At 37.1% G+C, this 13,277-nt stretch overlaps 1 protein-coding gene across 1 annotated transcript in view; it reads right to left on the bottom strand.

Moving 5' to 3' along the window:
• LOC121003976 (pepsin A-like) overlaps positions 1 to 11,335 on the bottom strand; it is a 49,987-nt gene extending 38,652 nt beyond the window's left edge. The window contains exons 1-3 of the mRNA XM_040435970.1: positions 11,245 to 11,335; positions 10,973 to 11,126; positions 4,195 to 4,312 (exon numbers count right to left, since the gene is read on the bottom strand). Coding sequence (XP_040291904.1) covers positions 4,195 to 4,312; positions 10,973 to 11,126; positions 11,245 to 11,300 — 328 coding nt within the window. The 5' untranslated portion in view covers positions 11,301 to 11,335. The remainder of the gene's footprint in view (positions 1 to 4,194; positions 4,313 to 10,972; positions 11,127 to 11,244) is intronic.
• Between the last annotated feature and the right edge of the window lie 1,942 nt (positions 11,336 to 13,277).

The raw sequence follows: 13,277 nt of genomic DNA, 5'->3' as shown, positions 1-13,277 counted from the left end.
ATATCTGGTACTTCAGTGTAGTTTGATCAAAACACATTTTCTTATAATATATCCAAAGTCCAAAGATTCACCGAGGAGCTTTGATCTGTAACTACATTGCCTGGATAGTTATTCACACAGTAATAGTTTATGACAGAAAAGTGACCACTAGTTATGTTCTTAGTATAATATGATTGTCCCCTTGCTAAGAGGTGTATTACATTCATTTTTTTCTTTAATCTGCAGTACATGTGGGGGAAACGTAGTTATGTTCTTCATATGTCCTTTATGTTTTAGAAAATCAGTTGTGTAACGATCAAAGTCACAGGGAATATGAACCCACCAGTGTCCAGTGCCATTTTCAACTGAATCTACACCTCCAGATCAAAAAAATGTTGGCGCTGCTTTAGGGAGGTAACATGCACTCCGATGATGTTAGTGTCCTGGAGTAGGAGGCACAATGCTGTGAAGTCATTGTGTTGCCTGCGCCAGGACAGCAAGCAGCAAGAAGATCTGGTTGCTTGTTGTGCGAACAGACATTGAAGTGAATTTGCCTTTTTTATTGGTACAAAGAGGTGTTGTGGGGGCAAAAACAGGGACATTATTCTATTGTGGTACACATAAGAAAAACATTTCTGTGCAGGGAGCACAAATGGGAGCATGCAGAGGACACAATTATTGTGTGTGAAGTCTGGGCACTATTAGGCTGGGTTCTGTCTTCTTCTTTGATGATCTGTGAGGAAAAGGACCTGTGGTGACGTCACTGCGCTCATCACATGGTCCGTCACATGATCCATCACCATATTAACGCCCGGGGCCAAAATCTGCCCTGGAGCCAATAAAATTCTAGTTACACTCCTGTAGAAAACTTCCTTTCAATTAACCTACTGGATTATTCTGAGTTAATAGAGTGGCTCACCTTTCAAATTTCTTTTTAAGCTAGATCAGCAAGGCTATTTGATTATGTTATAATGTCTCAAAAGAAAACTGGATTGTCCGAACAGGACACTTTAAATAAGGCATTTCAGCTCTTCTGACATGTTTTGTGTTGAGTTAGGGTCCATTCACACGTCCGTTTTTTCTTTCCTGATCTGTTCCGTTTTTTGCGGAACAGATCAGGACCAGATCTGGACCCATTCATTTTCAATGGGTCCTGGAAAAAATCGTGTTGTGCCTTTTCATAGGTAAATGCATTCATATCCAATTCATTATTGTCAAAATGGATGTTCATTGCCTTTAAGAGCCATGCTCGACTATAGTTGCAATTTTGTATGTCTTGAGTAGGCCAAATTAAGGTCACACAAAGCTTAATGTTATTCTACTCATAAATGTTCCAGTCTGGGAAGAAGCCTCATTGTTTACTTTTAAATTTACGACGGTAGATAAAGATGAGCTCTGTGCAGCTGGTGATCATTACCTATACAATTAGGCATTTATTAATGAAACAAAATATATAATATGTATGTATTCATTTAATGAGCCTTAGTTAGTCCTTAGCATAAGACAATCAGTAGGACATATATATATTTGTCTATATTATATTGTTATATGTACGAAGGCAACATGTATCCAGTATATTGTATATATTTCTCATTAGAAGAGTGTCTGTGAAGATGTGTATTTTGTAACAATTAATCACATCTTTGGTATGACAGAGGAGGTACTGATATCTCTGTGAGAAAACAAGCCATTTACGATCCATAAATTAGGTGTGAGAAACGTTCAGAGAGACGCCTAGAGGTCTGTCTCTAATTGCTACAAGTGTCAGAATTAATCCCTATGGCTTTGAATTAAAGCTTCTAAGGTCAAAATGTATATTCAGACTTATATAAGTTAACCCTTTATGCTATGATGCAGATAGTTTATACAGCAGTGCCACCTAGGTATCAGTAGGTGACATTACAACAGTAGCAAAAGAGCATTCTGGGTAAGGTTATGATGTCACATTTATTATCAATGGTCACACCCATCCGACAATGATTGGAAAGTTCCAAACCAGGAAGGTGTGTCTAACTGATAAGTTTGTGATCATAAGCCATGCACAGGAGGTAGAGGAGGAAGAAAAAAAGAAGAGGGAGAAAGAGAGAGGAAAGAGAGAAGTTGAGTCTCTAGAGGGGTCTATCAAGATGAAAGCCATAATGAGATGCGCTATGATGGACCACCCGGCTTTCCTAGGAGCAGAAGTGAGATTCCTACTAGGACTTGGTAAGAGACACAGAAAATGATATTTCATTTTATTAAGACTAATTTGATAGTGTGGGTGAAATTATACCATCTAGATTGGCGAATAAATAAATGATTAAATTAATTGATCATCTCCATATTGAGATGTAATCTTAGGATATTGTGAGACTTCATTCTACCTGCAGAAGAATCTAGACTCATAATCTAGCAAAGCATTAAATGATTGCTTATATATATATATATATATATATATATATATATTATATTGATAGAACATTCTTCGCCAAGCTAAGTGATGGATTCCCACAGGAAGAACTTATTTCAAGTCCTTCCATTTAAGATATGGTCTAGCAAAATCCTAGATCCCTGTTATTTATCTTAATAGTCTTACCAAAGTCATATATGTGTAAATAGTCCAGGATGGGCTCGGAAGGATACAGTTATCTCTTCTAAGTTATATCCTTGAATGGATTTGCCCATGCCTGAAGTCATGTGGTGTGTAGTTGGTTAGGGGGGGGCAGAATGTATTTATCATTCTATATTGATGTCTAGGATTAGACATGCCCATCCTGATATCATGAGGTTTTCTCTGAACAGAAGTAATGTATATAACTTATGTTCCTACTTTGATATCCTAACCTAATAATAGCTTTGTTATAATGTGAAAAGTTATTTCCACTCACATGTATTGTTAAGCTTGTAATGCTTTATATTAAAGCTATATATATTCATTTGCATGTATCATTATGTTTATTTACTTATATATGTTTAGAATCTTGTAACCAATAAATCTGCATATTTTTATAATACCTATGTATTATTGTATAATGCAGAACTACATTTTATCATTAACGTCATCTCACGTCAAAAAGAACTTATTTATCTGAGGAAATAGTCGGACTCAGATGTGAATTGTAACAATTAGGTTGTCTACAATTCACCAGGTCATGATTTTAAGAATTTATGACAAATTTTATAAATTATTTTTTTTTATGGTTAATTATTTTTATGACCATAATTAATAATTCATAATTGAATTATTACCCACCGACAGACAGCACAATGTGTGCTGTCCGTTTCCGTTGTTTCGTTCCGCATGTCCGTTTAAATATAAAACATGTCCTATTCTTTTCCTGAAAAATCGGATCCTGGTACAATACAAAGTCAATGGATCCACAAAAAACGGATGACATACGGATGTCATTCCGTATGTCATCCGTTTTATACGGAATCCGTTCCTGGAAATTACATTTAAATTTTTATTTTATTTTTTTAAAGAAATCCAAACAACTTTATTTGCTTATTGAAATTTATACATGTTTCCGTTTTTTGCGGATCCGCAAAAAACGGATGACATACGGAAACATTTTCAGGAACAACGGATCCGCAAAAAACGGACAGAAAATCGGATTAGAGAAAAATACTGACGTGTGAATGTTGCCTAATTTTGTCTAGAAATATATGAATAAACTCAGAACTAGGCATTTTTATTTACCATATCATTATTTTACTTTGTCTACTCTAAAACAGCATTTATAAGAGCATATTAGAAATAATATGGAAAGGGGTTCTCCTGAGTGCACAACCTTTTATTGGTGAGCTAAAAACATAATATAAGTTTAAAAGAGAGAGATCATACATCTTAAGAATGGACTCTGGTCAGAGAGAAACCACTGTAAGGCCTCATGCACACGACCGTATTTTGTTTCCATGTCCGATCCGTTTTTTTTGCGGATAGGATGCGGACGCATTCATTTCAATGGGTCCGCAAAAACCGCGCACAGCACACCGTGTGTTGTGTGCATCAGTATGTCCGTTCCGTTGCTCCGCCCAAAAAATTGTGCATGTCCTATTTTTTTCTAGTTTGCGGACAAGGATAGGCATTATTACAATGGATCCGCAAAAAAAACGGATGCCATACGGAACGTCATCTGTTTTTTTGCAGACCGCAAAACACATACGGTCATGTGCATGTAGCCTAAGGTAGAGCCAGATATGAATTAGAAATGTATAGATACTTTAATCACTCACTGCAAGCTGGACTAGAGCAATAAACTGAAGGCACCCACAAGTTAGAGGATCCTGTATCAAATATGACCGTGAAAGACTGAGGTGGGGTTCCAATAGAAATAGTTCCAAAATACTCAATCTAGAGAAAACAAGATATAAGAAGTGTTTATTAAAATAATGATTAAATTAAGAGATTCTGGTTATCAAATTAGTGGTAAATGGCAGTTAAAGCAAGATTAGCATGCTTTATTCAGATTTTAATCATGCCCCCAGTCTTAGCATTGTCAGGTTCTCAAATAGCATTAAATGGCTGCTGAAGGAGGGTCATGTGACCAGGCAAATCATCTCAATGTGATGCCTTCTCCGTTCAAACAAACTGCACCTGCCATTTGCACTTGTTATGTTGGGAGATTTACTGCAGGTACAGTGTGTCTGAATGGAGGAGGCATCCCATGGAGGTGATTTGTCCATCAGCAGCCATTTTGTGGACAGCACAAAAGACTTTGTAAACAAGGGGGCATATCTTTTCCAGCTTCTCATGACACTTTATGCAATATTAAATAATATAATTAAAAAGTACTACTTGTCTTGTTAGTGTGTATGGAAAAAAAAATGCTAAAATGGTATTCAGGGGAGAAAATTCCTTTAACTGTGATTTCACCCATACAATTTTTTTTATGTTACTGCATTTTTTGTTTATGTCACTTAGCCCAGATTTACTAATCTGTATATGGGGGGAAAAAAATCTGTCTAAAAAGTGGTGTAAATTGACACATCTATGGTTTCTACACTTTTTTCACATCATGCTTGGCAAGGAGTGGAGCTTACTGGATAGGGGGAGGCATACAATGCCCCAAAATTGCACCACAATCCTGTCATAAAACTCTGTCTCAAAGTAACCCAACCAATAATTGGTATAGAGTCAAAGAAAAGTCTGTATCCTTGCACAATATTTATCACCCAGCCTAAGTCACTGTGATAAATATAGTACATGTCTAGACAGAATATCTAAACTTACTCCTCCTTTAAGATTGGTAAGTCTGGGCCACTGTGTGCGAAACCACCCTTGGAGGCTCACATACTAAGGAGAAGCATATCACACGCCAGTCTGAAAAAAGTAAGATGCCATTTTTTTTTTACGATTAAATCCACAGGATTTACTTTATGCTGTTAAAGATAAAACAGGGCGCACCATAGGGTAATACCGTTTGTAGACAGGTAAAATAAATGGTTCCAGTGCAAGGCTCACCTTTGATAGTTGTGCTACCTGTAGGCACAACTCTAGTGAAAGCTTGTCAAGATGTCTACTAGAGTCACGATTTGATGGTGGATCTGCAGCCGCGAAGGGATGACTTCTTGTCGGAGATACCTGAGGTCTCCAAGAAGTGGTAAAATACGAAAGTAAGTAGATAAGGTTTCCCAGGCGCAAGCATCCAGTCCAGATGGTGATAGTGAAAAGATACTTTTATTGCAGAAGTACAACGCGTTTCGGGGAATAGTTCCCCTTCATCAGGTACATAACACTGTTGTACTTCTGCAATAAAAGTATCTTTTCACTATCATCATCTGGACTGGATTCTTGCGGCCTTATCTACTTACTTTCGTATTATTTTTTTTAAGAGGCAGCCTCCTAAATGGCATCTGTCAACCGATTTGTACCTATGAAAGTGTCTGACCTGCATGTGCGCTTGACAGCTGATGGCATCTGTGTTGGTCCCATGTTCATATGTGCCCTCATTGCTGAGAAAAATGAAGTTTTAATATATGCAAATGAGCCTGTATGAGTTGAGCCTGTTGCTGTTACACCTAGACCCTCTCATCCCTCTGCAATTGATGCACCCTCTGCATTTTGATTGACAGTGCTAGGCATGATAACGTTTCTCACTGTCTGGCCGTGTCAGTCGGAGTAAAAAGGGTGCAGCAGTTGCAGAGAGAGCAGAACCTCTAGGTATAATGGCAACGCCCCATTGCTCCTAGAGGATCATTTGCATATATTAAAACATAATTTTTCCCAGGAATTCGGGCACATATGAATGTAGGACCAACACATATGCCTTCAGCTGCCAAGCACACATACAACAGGTGAACCCCTCTCATAGGTACAAATCTGCTAACAGATGCCCTTTAATACGTTTGTCACATCTGCAATGGTTTTATGACAGAAACAGAAACCTATGGCAGCTAGGAGCAGGAGTATATTGTAGTTATAATTTTCAGCAGTTTTCTAAAATAAATTATTGTAAATTTGTTGTGCCAATGTGGAGAGCAATTTTGGCTAAACACCGTCCATTTTTAAAGGCTATATACACTTTTGGGGGAATTTTTTCTTATTATTGCATTCTACTCATTATGAGGTAAAAATCATTTTTTCAATTGGTCTTTATTAACCGCTTCACGTCCGCCCATAGACTATAAACGTCCTATGGGTGGACGTCTATTTCTGACAGCACGTTTTAGAACGTCCTGTCAGAAATAGCAGCTGCACGCTAATCGTGCAGCTGCTGATCGGGTTGCCCGCTGTCAGTGACAGCAGGGCAACCCTAAGACAAGGCAGGGACAGTTCCCAGGTGTCCCTGCCTTCACGATCGCTGCAGACACAGCGCTCACCGAGCGCTGTGTCTGCAGAGAAGGAAGCGCTGTGCGCTTCCTGTTCCGGCCCGGCGGTCATGTGACCGCCGTGACCGGAGTGTGCAGGAGCTGTGTGAGGTCTCTCAGAGACCTCGATCAGCCCTGCTCTGAGGCTGTACAGCGCTGGATTGCTGCTGTACAGCCTCTCTAGGGGTGCATTTGTCCTGTAACTGGGGCTACTATGTCAGCCCCAGTTACAGGAGAAATCAACAGTGAAAAAAAAAAAGAAAAAGTGAAGCAAATGTCCCCCAGAGGTCTTGTATGACCTTATGGGGGACGAAAAAGTGTAAAAAAAAAAAAAAAAAAATAAAGGGTTGAAAAAATAAAATAAAATAAAGTTTCACATGTAAAAAAAAAAAAAGTTCCCAAGTAAGGAATAAAAAAAAAAAATTTAAAATAGAAAAAATAAAATAGACATATTTGGTATTGCCGTGTCCGTAAAAACCAGCTCTATAAAAATATCACATGACCTAACCCCTCGGGTGAACACCGTAAAAAAAAAAAAAAAAATTTTTGTCACCTTGCATCACAAAAGGTGCAACACCAAGTGATCAAAAACGCGTATGTCCCACAAAATAGTACCAATAAAACCGTCACCTCATCCCGCAAAAAATGAGCCCCTATATAAGAAAATCTCTCAAAAAATAAAAAACCCACAATATGATTGTGGGGTGCCAGTGGTTGCTATGGCAACAGAAGGCCAAACAATGGCATTCGGGACTACTAGCTGTGGAATCTAACTATTATATAACTATTGCAGTGTACTATACAAGTGATCAGAACAGTGCAAGCTAAAGTCCTCAAGTAGTAACTAAAAATTTAATTTAAACATAAATAAACATGAAAAGAAATAAATAAAAATGACAAAGTGAGTAAACACCCTTTACCCATATCTGTTAAATTAAAATAAAAAAATAATAAACTACATGTAATTAGTATTGCCTTGTACATAATTACCTGATCTATAAAATGAACATATTACTTATACTGCACAGTGAACTCCGTTAAAAAAAAATAATAAAAAAATAATGCCAGAATTACTTTTATTGGTCACCTTATCGCCACAAAAATATGGAATAAAGTGATAAAAAACCAAATGGTATACCAAAATACAGTATCCTAATATGGTACCAATAAAAACTACAACCAATCCCTTAAAAAACAAACTCTCACACAGCTGCCTTGATGGAAAAATAAAAATCTAATTGATGTTAGAATATGGCAATGCAAAATACTACAGATTTTTAATAAAAGAAAATGATGATGAAAGAGCAGTAAAACATAAAAAACTATATACATTTGTTATCACCATAATCGCACCTACCCCACAGAATAAAAGGAAAATGTTGAGGATACCACAGTGAACCTCATGAAAAAAAAAATATATATATATATATATATAATGTTTTGGCCATTCACCTCCCAAAAAATAAAATAAAAAGTGATCAAAAAGACATATAGACCCAAAATGGCACTAATAAAAACTATAACTTGTCCTGCAAAAAACGAGCTACAGCTTGGTTAACAAAAAAAGGTTATGGCTCTTAGATTATTATTCTGGCAACATCCAGGTTTTAATCACATATTGTTTTTTCCATATTTGTGAGAAATTGCATAACAAATGGCTTTGTTTTTTGCCTTTTACCTTTCATGGGAATAAAACATTTGGGGCTAAAGCAGCATACCATTAGAATTATTTTTTTTTTTTCCATTTACACAGTTCAATGTTGATAAATTCTATATAATATCTGTGGAGCCAAAACCACTATTGCCCCTCAAAGACACTGAATCTATCTTTAAAAGCACAGTTCAAATTTCAGATTTTTTTTTTAAATAAAAGAATATATCAACCAAAATGTATTACTCACATAAAACACGGTGTGTCTCAAAAATAGTCTCAAAATCACTTATATAAATAAAAGCATTCAAAAGTTATTATAGCTTAAAGTGAGTAAGATTTAAAAAATAGAGCTCTGACATTTGGTCTAAAATGACTTTATCATCATAGAAGAAGGGGCCTATTATTTATTATCAGTACTGAACAATTATGAATTTTAATTTTGCACAAATAATCACCCTCCCAGAAATGTCAAATTTGTATTGTAGATTTGTAATTGATGTCTGAAGTAAATATAGCTGTTGTACAACTTAGGTAGCTGAAGTGCATTTTAACCCCTTAGTAACACAACTAATTTTGGCCTTACAGGGGTATTCCCATCTTAATAATCATATCTCACATAGTGCCTTATGTAAATTTATTGAAATCTGCAAATACATTTGGTTTTCATGGGAAACTGCCACCTACTGTATACTATCCTGCAATGGCGGTTATGCTTGTGCAGTGGCCTCTGAGTGTATTTTGATAAGTCTGCTCGGGTTCTTGGGAGCAATCCTAGTTTGATCATGTGCAGTAGCTCCCAGCCACCCCTCTGAATCTCTGTAGAGTTCAATAGGACAGCTCTGGCTCATGCTCAGTAGCCTCTATGTTGTCTTTACAGCTCCACTTGGCAGCTAGCAAAAATAAATAAGTATAGCAGAGGCCGGTGTGATTTCTTCAAAGCACACTGTTATCTTTGTATTTAAACTGAGCTTTCATTTCAGTGTTTAGCATATCAGCAGCATGGATGAGACAAACAGCTGATACACAGAGCAATGCTCTTTTTCCTCTCTGCTAGCTACAGCACAAAGTGAGCCTTTTACACACAAAGTGACTAGTGCAGCCTGTCGCATCTACAGGTGAAACTCGAAAAATTTGAATATTGTGCAAAGTTCATTTATTTCAGTAATACAACTTAAAAGGTGAAACTAACATATGAGAGAGACTCATTACATGCAAAGCGAGATATTTCAAGCCTTTATTTGTTATAATTTGGATGATTATGGCTTACAGCTTATGAAACCCCAAAGTCACAATCTCAGGTACCCTTTGCTCAGGGGGTACCGATTAATTAGCTGACTAGAGTGTGACATTTTGAGCTTAGAATATTGAACCTTTTCACAAAATTCTAATTTTAAGCTGCATTAATGCAATTCCTTTTAATTTGTATTACTGAAATAAATGGACTTTTGCTGGATATTCTAATTTTTCGAGTTTCACCTGTAGCTCTCTGCACTGGATCTGTACATCATTGCTTACCAGGCAGCCAGCATACAGTACCTAAGATATATGTGCAGCTGCTGGTTTATGTAACTGGTCAGAAGCAATCAGTGTTATAAAGTATAATAGGCAAATGGGCTAAATGGAGCTGAGTACCGCTTTGTGTGACAATTTTTTTTCTCTTTCTTCACACTTTTGAAATTCCTGATGCTGCATATTTTACTTCAGAGCAGCATTTGGATCACGCACCCAGGGTCAGTATGATTATGATGATTCCATATTTATATAGTTTTTTATTTTATATTACTTGCATAATAGAAATACTTGTTTTTACCCAAAAAAAAAATCTGTTTTGTGGCACTGCATTTCAAGACCCAAAACATTTTTATTTTTCTTATCATATAACCGCGCAAGGGCTAATATATTAGATCCTCTCTAGTGATAATCATTATCATGATAGAGGACGTTTTTTTCTCTCATACGCTCCAGGCAGGCTGAAATCAAAACTTGCTGAGAGAGGGAAGGTGGGGGGGGGGGGGGCTGATGCTTCAAGCCCTCATAGCTTGGGCTTTGTAGAAGACATCACAGAATTATATTCTTTCCATCGGTAAATATACTCTTTTGAAATTGGGTTGCTAGTGAAAGCAACTGAAACCTTCTTTTACTCTCAGCTGCTGTCACTCCTGACCCGATTTCAAAAGCCTCTATTTCCTGATGTGGAGGAGATATGGTAATACTGTGATTCTTATCTTGTTTGAAAGATTGGATTGACAGCTTTATAATAAGGCCCATTCTATTTTTTACAGAGTCCAAGGTATGAAGGCTTAAAGTAGCCCTCCCTTCTTTGCCCTGCTGGCCAAGCTCTGCTCAGGCTGGACTGTTAGGTCCTTTTCCCAAAGCATGAACAAAGCTCAGGAAAAATTGTTATGGGTTAATTTGCTTTCATATTTATTTTTACTTTAAAATACCCTTATAAAATACCTTTCAAAAGTAATTTTACATTCACACATTATACAATTTGCTGTTTGAACAGTTGTAATATTGCTTTGTCTAGAAGTTTAAATTACTACTCACATCCATGTAGTTCTGAAGAGGTTCAGCAGATGTCTGAGCTAAACTTGGAAAATACTTAGTTGCCGGATTATAAGGATTATTACGTAGGTAGTCACCCAGTAACCCCAATCTGTTTAGACGGCTGCGGAAAGACTCTGCCTTTCTGAGAGGGACTCTATAAGAAATAATTTATGTTGTGAGTGTTACATATGCTGGAATATATACATTGTTTAAAAGACAAGAAGATTTACACTGACAAAAGAAAATTTGACAAAAGAAAACAGTTTACATACTTGACCATGCCACATTCTGCCAGAATTACCAGCCCCAAGAGAAGGAGTAACTTCATATTTGCCAAGTGTAACTAAGGTGTATAAGCATAAATTGGGCTTTAGATAGACTGTGAGAGATCCATGCAGCGTTTATATATACACCTCTTGGAATTCCCACCTTCACATTAATGGATACTAATCTGATGGGAATTCTTCCATCACCTTGGTGAAGGGGAAATGATCTGAAACAATCCAGTTTAGAACTGGTTATCTGGGCTTCTTGGAAACTCATGATAACTTGTTATACTGATATTGTCAACTGTTTGATTAAAGGTATAATAAAGTCAAGCAAATAAGATTTTGGAGGACATAGATAATTTTATTTACTGCCTAGCAAATTAAAATCCATTTTATCATAATATGCCAATATAATACATTTGAGTGGGTGTGACTAAAGTCACATTACAACTGCACAAATTGTTAGATTTACCATTTGTACAGATGCAACAAAAGCATAAATATTGTAGTAAGGTACAAGGGGTCATCATTGATGGTAGGTATGTGTCACCGAGGTTCCTGGCCTCGGTGAAGTAAGAGCCGGTATTTTCATGTGTCAGCGGCAGCTAATGCTGATTGACACTTTTGCTATTTAGTATGGCTGTAAATAGCTGATCCGGGATGGCACTTATTGGGAGTAATGTAAAAGTAAAGATGGGCACTCTAATATCCGGAACCACCGGGTGATAAATTTATTCACAATAGCGTTAATTCACAATAGCATTACTTGCATATAGTAACAGTTTCATAAAATATAGACAATAAATGAATTATCTAAAATAGGCCTAGCTAAATATCTAATACATATAAATAGCCGCTGTTGAAAAACCATTAGGGATAGGATTAATAGTCCGCTGCTGATAAAACAACCTCTGATTGTAATGGTAGAGTACTTTGGATAAATATTCAATAGGCGTCTGCCAATGTTGCTTTTAGGTGATGTATCTCACAAGAAAAAATATGAAGAGATATATATAGTGACAAATCTTAAGAATATAGTCATAAAAAATATTAGTGATCACTTGAAAATTGTGCACAAAAGGAAAAGTCAATTTAAACTGTAAGGTGTTGCTAGTAGGTGATATTCAACGTGAATATAGTAGTGATTCCACAACAGCAGCAGATGTCTCTGAATGTCAGTATTTGCTCCAATAGTAATCACCTTCCGCAGTCAACCATCGATTTAAGCAATAGTAGCTGGTGTAGCGACCAGTAAGTGTCGGTATTTGCGCCAGTAATGGTCACTTACCACAGTCCACTATAGATTCAAGCAATAATAGCTATTTATGATAGTACTCACGCTTGATGCTGTAATCCGGTCTGTAGCGAAACTGTAAAAGCGGCTTACCTCCTGTGTGAAATAAAGAGGTACCTTGCTAGTGTATCTAGACACTGTGGTCCGCTCTCAGTATTAGTCGCAATTGTCCAGAGCCGTCCTGGTTCACAGCTTTCGCTCTGTTTGAATCCTAGGCAGAGTCTCAGTTCGTCTGTAATGGGCGTTTTCTCCCTGCTCCGGACAGCTGATTTAATTATTCCAGCTGGTTTTCTGCTGTCCGTGAGTTCCCAGACTGTGGCCAGTAGATCTGGTATTTTTCAATGAAAAAGCGCTTTTTCCTAGATAACAATCATATTATTGAGAATCTAGTTCTGCCGGTTTTCTGCCAGAGTTAGTGTCCTATCCGTCCACGCCAGACGCGTTTCGAAGGTTGGGCTACCTTCTTCCTCAGTGGCTTTGATAGGAACTACCTGGATATCCGGTTTTTATACCTCTGGCTATCAGGGGAGTACTTCATTAACCCTGAAATGGATCATGTGTATCCGATGATCTTTTAATCATGTAGCTCTTCTACTACGGTTCTTATGCGGTTTTGCAATGAATATAACTGTCAAGAGAGTTCGCAATTGACCCTAAAATAACTCTTGTAGGTCTAATAATCATATGATCATACAGTCTTTCATCACACATCCCATGCGTTTTTTTAAAGTTCGATTTTTTT

The sequence above is a fragment of the Bufo bufo genome, chromosome 6, assembly GCF_905171765.1.
Source record: "Bufo bufo chromosome 6, aBufBuf1.1, whole genome shotgun sequence".
Taxonomy (NCBI): Eukaryota; Metazoa; Chordata; class Amphibia; order Anura; family Bufonidae; genus Bufo; species Bufo bufo.
This window is presented reverse-complemented; position numbering and strand designations above follow the sequence as displayed.